The sequence below is a fragment of the Elephas maximus genome, chromosome 1, assembly GCF_024166365.1.
Source record: "Elephas maximus indicus isolate mEleMax1 chromosome 1, mEleMax1 primary haplotype, whole genome shotgun sequence".
Classification (NCBI taxonomy): Eukaryota; Metazoa; Chordata; class Mammalia; order Proboscidea; family Elephantidae; genus Elephas; species Elephas maximus.
The window spans coordinates 25045643-25057757 of NC_064819.1; the positions used below are offsets into that span (position 1 = coordinate 25045643).

A 12115-nucleotide genomic window follows, 5' to 3' on the forward strand; every position below is an offset into this window, starting at 1 on the left:
TGAGCAAACCTAGGCTGACTCTAATGCTGCAACTCCTTGACCTTTCAGTTGGTGAATATATAAAAGCTTTGGAGTGTGCCAAGGCTTATCTTCTGCTCCATCCGGATGACGAGGATGTCCTAGACAACGTGGAGTACTATGAGAGTCTGTTGGATGACAGCATTGACCCAGAATCCATTGAGGCCAGAGAGGTGAGGCCAGTGATCTGAGAAGAAACTCTTAGTTCCGTTGTATCTGCAGAAGAGAGAGTAAAAACACATTACTGCTCTTAAAGATACCTAGCAACTTAATAAAGGTTCTAGTATTCAATTCCTTTGAGCTTTAATTATTGTTGCCAGAAGCACTTTGTTCCTCTAAAGGGATGGTTTGTGAAAATCTGTTGAGCTGGGGTATTTTTTATAATTCTGAGTATTTCTTTTAGCCCAGTTGTCAACCACCTAATGAAAAATATCTCCACTTAAGCATTTATCATACCCCTTGACTATTATTTAAATATAAATATAAATCTCTTCCTTTCTTTCTTTTTTTTTCCCCCTCCAGGATTTGACCATGTTTGTGAAGCGTCATAAAATGGAATCTGAACTGATAAAATCAGCGGCAGAGGGTCTGGGATTTTCATACACTGAACCGGTAAGAACAAAGTGGAAAGAGAAAATGTTTGTTAAAAGAACTCCCAAGTAGACTTTTTGTTTATATTTTCATTCTTCACCCCCCATTTCTGAAGATTCTACACTCCAGCCTTGAGTTAGCAAAGACTGGAGGAAACAGGTTTGTTTGATATGTGACAAAACATTAAAAGGCTTTAAGAGATTTCCACATAACTGAGATCCAAAGCCAAAAGCAAATGTATTTGGACAAGGAGATCTTTATTTTGTACATGATTCATTGGCCCCAGATTGTTTTATTTTCCCGAATTCTAGATGCAACATTTTATATTTTTTCTTAATGTTTTATTACCTAAACATTCTCAAAAAACCCAAACCAAACCCGTTGCCATCAAGTAGATTTTGACTCATAGCGGTATTATAGGACAGAGTAGAACTGCTCTGTAGGGTTTCCTAGGCTCTGGAAGCAGATTTCTCCCAAGGAGCAGCTGGTGGGCTCGAACTGCCAAACGTTTGGTTAGAAGCCAAGCACTTAACTACTGCTCCACCAGGGCTCCTTTCCTAAAAACATTATAGGCACTTCAAAAAGAACAAAATCAGTCACAATTCTACGACCCATCGTGCTGACTCTTTTCCACTTTTCCATGGCGACTTCTAATCCTTTTTAATAAGTTTATGTGTTTATGCTCTCACTATTATTTAGGAAGATAACATAAGCAATTTCTATATTTCATATCTTTCAAAATTATTTTTAGCTACATATATAGAGTTGATGTACAGTAATTAAATTACCATTCTGCTTTTGGATATTCTGGAATTATTTCTGATTTTTTTTCTACCATACCTAATGCATTCAGTATTTTTTCCCTCTGTTGAGTGGTACCTGTAGAATAAATTCACAGAAGTGGGATTACTGTTGTCATCAAAGGGTGTGAAAAGTTTTAAAGCTCTTGAAACTAAATTGGTTCCCTAAGAGAGTTTTCTGATACTTCCCTACTCCTAAAAAAAAAAAAAGGCTTAAAAATATCGCTTTACTACACGTTTCTCAGCAGTGAAGAATAACATTCTAAGATGACTTGTATTACTTATATATAATGTACAAAATGGTATGTCATTGTTGTTCTAATTTGGATTCCTTCAAAGGTCACCAAGAATAAACCTTTTTTCCATATTATTATTGTTAATTTTCCTCTTATTTGAATTATCTGGCTGTACCCTTTGTTCGGAAACCCTGGTGACGTACTGGTTAAGTGCTACGGCTGCGAACCAAAGGGCTGGCAGTTCGAATCCGCCAGGCACTCCTTGGAAACTCTATAGGGTAGCTCTACTCTGTCCAATTGGATTGCTACAGGTCGGAATCAACTCAACGGCACTGGGTTTGGTTTGGTTGTACCCTTTGTTCATTTATCTGTTGGGTACTATGTAAGTTCTTTATTTAATGATAATATAATTTATAATATAATTTGCAACATATTTCTTTCCTTTCTGTCTTACTTGCATCACTTTTCTCTCTTACCTAAAATTTCTAATGTAACATTTTTAATATTTATATCCATCCTCTAATTTTATTTTTTAAAAAATTGTGTTATCCCAAGAAACACCTGAAAAATATCACTTACTTTATGATCCGGTACAGATGACTAGCCAAGCCGGGTTTTTGTCGTTGTTATTTTGTTGTTGTGCTATCCAAAAAACATAAAGGAGTTAGACTGAGTGACCTTTCAAGTGTCTACTTATAGAAGTTCTAAGTCACATTTTTGGGCAAAAGGATGGCTGCTCAGCTAATTCCGTGGTTTTATATTTTATTTATTTATTCATTTAATCCACTGGTGCCTCCTTTTATGTCTTTGCCAAAATTGCATCAGCCTTGGCCTTCTTTTTCATTAAAAAAAAATTTTAAATCTATATTGTAGCTTTGGAAAATATGCCAGCTTCCTAATATTTGGGCCTTTTGTGTATTTAAGTGTCTATTTGATTTTATTTCTGTAAATGATGTTTTAGTGACAAAATTACAGAGGCGTTTTTCATTTAAAACAGAATTTTTGGATCAGATATGGAGGACGACAAGATGAGAACCGGTGAGTCACCCATTCAGGACACAGTCGTTTATTTTTAATGAGGAGAAATACTTAACAGTCATAACTTATTATCACTTGCTATAGGCAAGGATATATAATTACAAGAGTTCTGAGCTGGGAACCAGGAGCTCTGCATCCTGGTTCCAGCTCTTCCTGTTATTTCTGTGTGACCTTACGTAATTCATCTACCACTCGGGGTTGACCTTAAGTAATTCATCTGCTGCTCGAGGTCTCAAGTTTTTCTTCCAGTGAGAGGGTTGAATTAAGTGATTCCTGAGAGTTAACATTCTCTGATTCCAAATAAGAGAAAGTCGCATGTGGTTTTTCATTTATTAATAGAAAATCTTTGAAATTTCTTTTTAATGGTGAAATTTTTTACTGTATTTATTTAAAAGCAAGAAACGCAGGACATTTTACTGCAAGATAAAATACACGGTGAGGTACAATGTTTAAGGCACAATACTAGATGCTCAAAGCATTACAAAGATGCACAAGATATTTCTTTCCCTGCTCTGTTGAGACTCAGAGTCTCATCTTGAGAGTGTTAAATTATCCATGCAATTAACTGTAGTAAAAGCTGTAAGGAAGATTTAGAGAAGTGAAATAAAGCACACTCATTAAGGAAAATAGAGAAGAACTTCGTGAAGGCAGTGACATTTAATCTGACCTTGAAAGACAGGTGAGCTTCTGTTTCCGTACAACAAAAATACACCCATATTGGAATCATAGCCTACCTAGGTAAAGTATCCTTTGCCTTTGAACATCTTTATTCAATTGGAAGTTGCTATGTCAACTTTTTAAATGGGCAGGGTTCCTTCTGGAGTGAACGTGGAGGAGGCAGAAGTTCATGGATTGTCAATGGGAAAAAAGTCATCATCCAAGATAGAACGAGACCTAAGAGAGGGTAAGTACTTACGTATTGTTCACTCTAGATGGGGTAGGAAGGAGGGAATGGGGCTTGACCAGTTTTTATCCAGGTCAAGACAGAGCCCACTTTCTCTGGAAATTAAAGAATAGGAATAAAAAACAAAAAACAAAAAAATAACCATTGCCATCGAGTCGATTCTGACTCATAGCGACCCTATAGGAGAGAGTAGAACTGTTCCACAGAGTTCTCAGTGTGCGCCTGGTGGATTTGAACTGCTGACCTTTTGGTTAGCAGACGCAACAATTAACCACTACACCACCAGGGCTTCCAAAGAATAGAACTAAGCTATTACAATTCCTGAAAGTCTGAAAGGAAGGCTGGAAAACAAGAATGTCTCAGATTTCCCTATCGTTACCTTTGGTTTCCACAAAAGTACTTCTGTATCTACTCTCAGCTGTTTCTGCAGGGAGGGAGCCTGTCACCAGGCAGGGACAGTATCACCATCCTCAGCTGAAAACCCAAGGTTCACATGCTTACTTCTGTCACAGAGTGAGTCAGCGAAGGCAGTGAGGAATAAACTATCTCTCAGAGGAACTTGGAGAAGAGAAAGGTCATGTGGGGCATCAGATTGGTTAGCCTAAGATGCTTCAAACACATAGGAACTTAACAGGGCTTTAAGAGACAAGTGGAATTTAGATTGGATTGAGATGGGTAGGAGGGAACCTTAAAGTGGGAAAAACAAATGAAGCATGGCTCAAAGATCAAAAGAGCAAAACAATATGTGGCTACTTGTGTAAGGGCAAAATTAGTGGATACACAGGTGAAAACCCATTGCCATTGAGTCGATTCCAACTCATAATGAGCCTATAGAACAGAGTAGAACTGCCCCATAGGATTTCCAAGGAACAACTGGTAGATTCAAACTGCCAACCTTTTGGTTAGCAGCCTAATGCTTAACCACTGTGCCACCAGGGCTCCACACAGGTGGAGTGTTACCAAAAATAGCTTTTAAATAGGCCTAAGCATTATTATGGAAACCCTGGTGATGTAGTGGTTAAGTGCTACGATTATTATAGTAATTAACTGTTAGCAATAGCACTAACAGCAGTATTAATTCTTAACAATTATTATTTCTGTGTGTTTTTTAAATTTCTCAAACAAATTTACATGTAATTTATTTTAATACTAGCAGCACTTCATGTGAGACAAGCCTTCCCATTTCACAGGCAAGAAGACTGAGGCTTGTGGAGATTGACTTGCCCAAAACCTCACAGGGTATAACAGGTTGGGCAAGCACTTGAACCTAAGTTTCAAAATCTGCACCCAATTTTCTATGCTTCACCTGGCACATGAAACATAGAAATGTCCAGTTATACCAAATGCATTCCCCCCTTGATTAAATAATTAATTGTAAGATAAGAAGAGCTTTTTACAAAACCTACAGTATTCCCTTCCGCAACAAAAGAGCTGGTCACCGCATTCCTCCAGCTGATTTGAAAATGTCTCACTCTACAGCTCTCACATTTCCCATCCCTTTCCAGCTTCCAAGTCAGTCTGAAGCTGTAAACAGGATAATATGCTCATCTGATCTGAGTTGGACCTCAGTTTGTAGCCACAAAAGCCCAGGGTGTTTTACAACTACCAGAGAGATTCCTGGTCAGCCAGAGCTCATGTTGCTTTTCAGGCCAAGAAATCACCCAGGAAGCGCATGCGGATAAGTCAGCACTTTGCTGTGAAGGTTTGGGAAACTCCAGTGCACTTGCCAACTCTCAAAGCATTTTTCCCTCTGGCTACCAGGGAAGGTAATGGCCAGCAACTGACTAGGAAGGCTAAGGAGAAGACTGGAAGACGACGTTTGATGGAGAAAGCTCGTGACTGGCTGGGTCACCAAATTCTACCATTTCTGGGATTTTTTTTTTTTTTTTAGTGGAGATGGCTAATAGATCTTAAGAAACCCTGGTGGAATAGTGGTTAAGAGCTACAGCTGCTAACCGAAAGGCCGGCAGTTCGAGTCTACCAGCTACTCCTTGGAAACTCTACGGGGCAGTTCTACTCTGACCTGTAGGGTCTCTGTGAGTCGGAATCGACTTGACAGTAATGGGTTTGGTTCTGGGGTTTTTGGGAACCACTACAAAGCCTCTGTCTAATCACCAGACATCCAGATGGGATCTGAATTAAGAACAGTGATAGATACAAAGATCATAACGAAAATAAAAACCACTTTTATGTATTAGTTAGGCTGAAAGCAAATGTCAGGGAGGCCAGAAAGAAGCTATGCTTCAGAGGGTAGAGTGTATTTCAGCGTTTCTCATCTTCCACAAAGAGCTATTGTCTCCTGCTAGGTTTCCTAGCAGTATTTAGTAGTAGCTGTACATTGCACGGAGCTGAAGCATTAAGATGAGACTGACTAGAGTGACTCCAGCCTGTGGAACATACGTGTCAACTTACTAAACACATCTGTCGCTCATCCATTCTCCCTTCAACCATGTTTTCCAAAGGTCCTGCTGGATAGCAGTCTTGGAAGTAAAGGTACAGTAGAAATAATGCTGGACTTGGAATTAGGAGCCAAGTTTCCAATGTTGTCTGATCTGTGCTCCTCTGCGATGCACGGCAAGATACTCAGTCTCTCTGGGTTTTAGGCTTCTCAGCTGTACAAGTAATGTTTGTGAGATGATGAATGTGAGAAGTCTTTTTATAAACTTGAATAAAAACAAAACAAACCCATTGCCAGTTGAGTCCATTCTGACTCATAGTGACGCTATAAGACAGAGTAGAAGTGCCCTATAGGGTTTCCAAGGAGCGGCTGGTAGATTCTAGCTGCCGACCTTTTGGTTAACAGCCAAGCTCTTAATCACTGCACCACCAGGACTCCACATACTGTAAAGGAATGTCCTCATATGAGGGCTTCCTAATCTGCACGCCCCCTTTGATGCCTTGAGTGACACTGTGATATTTATGGTAAGATGATTATTCTTGCAGTGAGACGCAGGCAGTGAGCACTGGACCACCTTCCTCACAAAGGAGTATTTTCCTAGATGATCCCTCTTTCTTGCAACCAGAGAATCAAAGCCAAGCACATACTTTATGAATGAGAGAAGAATTGAGTTGTTTAGCTAAATTTCCTTGGATTGTGGTTTTTTAAAAGGGTTGGCTGGAACCATCAAACCAGACCCCAGGAACCACAACTTATTGGACTACATTTTTATTTTCATTCAAGTGTTCTCCTCTGTCTGGTGTGCTACTGGTCATCTGTAGACTGGTAGCCTTGGCTTTCGAATGGCAGAGTTTATTTTTCCTTTTGGTTAGTGGGTGGGTAGTTGGTTAGTTTTTGTTCTAATATGACTATCGAAATATCCGTATAGATCTCTGTGCTCAGTGAGAATTGTCCAGCTACAGGAAAGGCAGACGAGTAATACAGGTTCTCCTCGAGCCTGTTGGGGTTTAGGCATTTAAAAGTACACTCTGTTTCTTCACCTGGTATTTGCGTGTTACTTACAGCATGGTTGGGGGAATTTGCAATATTCTGATAGATTTCTTCTAAATATATTCCATTATAACATATGTTTATTCAGGTGTGTCAGTCAGAACAGAACACAGTGTACCAAGCAGTTAATAAAGTTAATAATAATTATAATAAACAACAACAACAGAAAAAAAACCCAAAACTCATTGCTGTTAAGTTGATTCTAACTTACAGTGACCCTGTAGGACAGAGTAGAACTGTCCCATAGTTTCAAAGGCTGTAAATCTTTACAGAGGCAGACTGCCACATCTTTCTCCTGTGGAGCAGCTGGTGGGCTCGAACTGCCGGCCTTTCAGTTAGCAGCCGAGAACTTTAGACACTGTGCCACCAGGGCTTCTCAATAATTACAATAATAAGAGTAAATACACAGAGCATAAGAGTGGTAGCCACCATTCTAAATGCTTTAGTTTTGGTAACTTTCACATTGCATTTTGAAAATAAGCCAATTATATACTTAATGCAATATATCCTCAATATAGAAAACTAGGAAAACATGGCAAAGTACCAACCAAGCCATTTCAATAAAGCCCTCAGGTATTTTCCATTTCTTTTTGAGTTTTATATTAAAAACCAATAGGATGTACTTTTTCAGTGAACCTAAAAGAGCCATACCTTTCTCGATCAAGGGATAGCTCTTTTTATATTTCTAAATGGGAGAAGAACATGCAGATCATATTTTCAAATATTCGAGAGCCTTAATTTGGCTATGACGCCATCAATTATATAGATGTAGAGAAACCTTCCCCAAACCGTGTTCTATGTTAAGAGAAGGGAAGGGAAGGAGTGAAGAAAGGAGAGAAGGAGTAAGGATACTATACGCAATTAAAGTGTGAGAACTTCTGTGTGTTAGATCAATTTTTAGGAAATCTACAATTCCATTTCATACATTAAAAGTTCCAAGAAGTCTTCTTAACTTTTATGTAACTCAGTACTTTCCAATCATGTATGATCAAATAACTTTTTTTTTAGCAAAATACTTTCTTCAGAACAAAGTTTAAGAAACACTGCATTAGAGAAACATATTATTGTTATTATTCATACAAAAGGAGAGAATATGATCCTGAAATTGGGGGCTTGTGGGTATATTCTTGCAATACAGTAGTTCTCTATTTATAAGTTTTGGTGAAAATTAAAAAAAAAATTAAAAACAGGGCAACTAGTAGGTTGTCTGAAGGACCATCTCGTAGCCAAGTACTACCATGAGTTTTATGACCTTAGTGGGTGTGGATGCATCTACGGTCACATTAGAACCAGCAGGTACAAATGATTCCATGGGTCAATGCAGACTAGCAAGAAGTAAAATGGAACGAACTTATAGCATAAACAACATACTAGCAGTAGAGGAAGGGCAAATAGCATCACAGTATGCTTCTATGAATAAAGATTTTGTATTAGTTTCAGCAGAAAAAGTTGTGATAGAATAGGGTCATCTCACAACATGGGACTCCAAAGAACGCTGGCTCAAAAGAAGCTGGGCCAGAGGAGTTAGTACAAGATTCATGTTGAAAGTTGTTTTTAGTTTCAACTGAATAAGATAATCATTTCACTAATATTGTTCATTTTAATTTAGTTGGTTTTATGGCTTGGCGCTAATTTAATCTTGTAAATTGGTTTTGGTATTATTGCTCCATAGAAGTATAAAAATAAATAATGTATACATAGTTTTGTGATTGCATATAATGAAGTAACATTACAGTAAAAGTAATTTGTCAGCTCTGGAGTCCCTTGGGGAACGTTTTGCTTTAACAGATAACCGTATATTACTTGAGTTTGAGAAACACTGGTCTAGATAATGTTTTATCCTTTTCATACTCTGTTACTCATGGTCTGTTAGTATTCTTTTAACTACACTGAGAAAGACTTAGTAGTGCTGTTCCCTAGTGTAACTAATCCATTTTATAAAGTAGACATCGATTTCTCCAGTGTGTTGATTGTCATTATTACACGGGGAGGAGAAGGGAGGAGCCGTGCTATCCCCACTCACTCCATGGGGAACGGCTGTTACTGACAAGCATGTGTCTCATCCCTTGTTATTGTTGTTAGTTACCGTGGAGTTAGCCCCTAACCCACGGACGCTCCATGCACAATGGCATTAGACAGGTGTGATCCATAGGATTTTCACTGACTGATTTTCAGAATTAGATCATTCAGCCTTTCTTCATAGCCCATTTTAGTGTAGAAGCTCCACTGAAACCTGTTCAGCATCATAGTAACACGCAAGCCTCCACTGACAGACAGGGTGGTAGCTGGGCTTGAAGTGCATTAGCTGGAATTGAACCTGGGTCTCCAGCATGGATGGTGAGAATTCTACCACTGAACCACTACTGCCCTCTTCAGATCCCCTGGGAATATGATAGAGAGTTGAGAAACACTGCTTTCTGTTCTGTTGAGTATGTATGGTTCAAGATGGTTGTACTCTGTTAAAACTTCTGATTTCCTCACCATAAGACCAGAGGATTTGTCTTTGAGTTCTACTCTCTGCAAGGAAAAGATCTTATTAAGTCTGGATTTTGTAATTTCACCACCTAAAACATGTCCGATAACATCAACTTCTGAAGAGCCTCCGTGGGTCTAATTTCGTAAAGTCGTGGGCTCTACCTGGGGAGAGAGAAGGTTCCTATAAAGAAACCTTCTGACGTAAAACAGCAATGTAAAGAATTTGCCCAGAGAGCACAGAAAAACAAATACTCCAAAAGCAAAAATATATGAAGTCATTTGGGGGTGGGAAGAAGACTAGGAAAGTCAGATGACTTAGGTGTGACAGGCCTGAAAGCACGTTTACTACTTCAGCTACCTGGTGGACGCATTGTTCTAGGTAACAGTAAAACTGATACAATGTCATACCTGAGAGACACAAACATCCAGTAATTGCATATGATGTAACAGAAGTATGAACCAAGGGCAGTGGAGAAGGGTGAGCCCAGCTGCCCAAGGAATTCTGGGCTGTCTTCTCAGAGGACGATCCTATGAGATGCCCAATCTACTCTGGAATCAAGTGAAAAAATACTTCACTAATCCCAAAATACTATTCAAATGTAATATATTCTCATGACATATGGGGAAACCTGGCAGTCAGACATGTGCCTTTTTCCTGAATCTATGTTTGTGTTTATCAAACTCCCCAATTTATAATTTTCCTTTGCATTCCCAAGTATTCATGACCCTCCCAGAGTTGCACACTGAAAGCTGATGGGTGTTCTGGGCTTCCCCCTTGGTGACAAAGTAACAGGAAAGGGAACGTGCTCTGTCCTTTCAGGTGGCCCTCTGCTCTACGAGAACATCACGTTCGTCTATAACTCGGAGCAGCTGAACGGGACTCAGCGGGTTCTTCTGGATAACGTTCTATCGGAAGAACAGTGCCGGGAGCTCCACAGTGTGGCCAGTGTGAGGACTGAAAGAGGGAGGGGAGCCCAACTCTGCTGGCCTGGCCTGAGCCTGGCAGTGCTTTGGTGCCATCTTGGTTCCGGTCTCATTTGGAGCCAGGGAACAAGACCTGAAATTTTACTGTCTTTAGGGCAGGGACATTGTTTACAGAGTCACATTCATAGCCTTTGGGTTGGGGTGATTTTCATTTTGTTCAGGTGGGATCTGGAGTAGCCAGTGGCTTAACCCTTTCATGGGTGAATTTTTTGGGGGAATTTTTTGGTGATGCCGTGTTTTTTCGCTAATGGAATGGATGCTGAATCATTGTTGCTGGTTTTTTATTATTTGAAAAAATGGGTGCCAGTTGCAGGTGGGCCATATCAGTTCCATGTTCCATGAAGCACATCACACACGAGGTACATTTTGGTCCCATGGCCCAGGAAGTGCATCACAAACTGTTTTCACCCCAAAAATAACACATTTACTTGAATATTTCTGAAAGCTGGTAACCATACCTTCCCGGTGACACAAAGGAAATGGTAAACATACTTGGAAGCCTTATCTCACTGTACAGAAGCCAAAAGACACAAAACTTTCACACAGTCATTCCTCTGGGAAGCATCCCCTCATACAAATGGCTCTCAACACTCAAATGTGGTGCAGACCAACTTGTTTTTAGACAGTTGCACCAGTATCCAACATGACGTGTAAAGTGGCTCAAATGCCTGACAGTAAACCTTCAGGGACGGAAAATGTAGCCGGAACATATATGTACCATCGTTTGTTAAAGAGTTAATTCCTGAAACAATAGCCACACAGTGTGTGCCCTGTGCTCTAATGTCACTGGGAAAATCCAATGAAAATATAGATGCCCTGAAAAATAGAAAGGGCAATAAAAACATAAGTATTTTGAATCAATAATTAATTAATAAATAATTAATACTAATCATTTACATGCTACCCGTTTCTACAAAAAAAGAGGCTATAGTTTATACTGAAAACATAAAGTTTAAATAAAGATATTGCCTTTGATGGGGAAACTTAATTATACGAAGAACCCGTAGTCAGCCTGGCATGATTCTGAGTACTGACTTCAGTTCCCAGCTTTCTCGTAGCCAAGGCAAAAAGGGAGACCTGATGAATCCATAGCTGTCATTGATAAAGCATCTTCTTGCATTTTGCTTCCAGGGAATCATGCTTGTTGGTGATGGGTACAGAGGAAAAACTTCACCCCATACTCCTAATGAAAAGTTTGAAGGGGCAACTGTCCTGAAAGCCCTCAAGGTAAAGTCTTAACTTCTTTTGGGTTTGGCTTCCTAAGTGTCAATCCAAGACCTTCTGTGAATGACAGACACTGGGAAGAGGAGAGTTTAGAATCTCCACCTACCAGGACAATGGAAGGGAACAAGTATGAAATGGCATCTTTGTTGTTCTTAGTCATTCATTCATTCCTTATGCCCGCATCCATTTACCAAACTTTATATTTCCTGACTTTGTACCTGGAAACCCTGATGGTGTAGTGTTTAAGTGCTATGGCTGCTAACTAAAAGGCTGGTTGTTCGAATCCACCAGGTGCTCCTTGGAAACCCTGTGGGGCAGTTCTGCTCTGTCCTGTAGGTTCGTTATGAGTCAGAATTGACTCAATGGCACTGGGTTTGGTTTTTTTGGTTTAGCTTTG

General features: G+C 39.6%; 1 protein-coding gene across 1 annotated transcript in view; it reads left to right on the forward strand.

The window, feature by feature from the left end:
• The window catches only part of P3H2 (prolyl 3-hydroxylase 2), a 182124-nt gene that overhangs the window by 140051 nt on the left and 29958 nt on the right, over positions 1 to 12115 (forward strand). Inside the window, exons 5-10 of the mRNA XM_049880393.1 lie at positions 49 to 191; positions 541 to 630; positions 2643 to 2683; positions 3493 to 3587; positions 10331 to 10458; positions 11626 to 11721. Coding sequence (XP_049736350.1) covers positions 49 to 191; positions 541 to 630; positions 2643 to 2683; positions 3493 to 3587; positions 10331 to 10458; positions 11626 to 11721 — 593 coding nt within the window. The remainder of the gene's footprint in view (positions 1 to 48; positions 192 to 540; positions 631 to 2642; positions 2684 to 3492; positions 3588 to 10330; positions 10459 to 11625; positions 11722 to 12115) is intronic.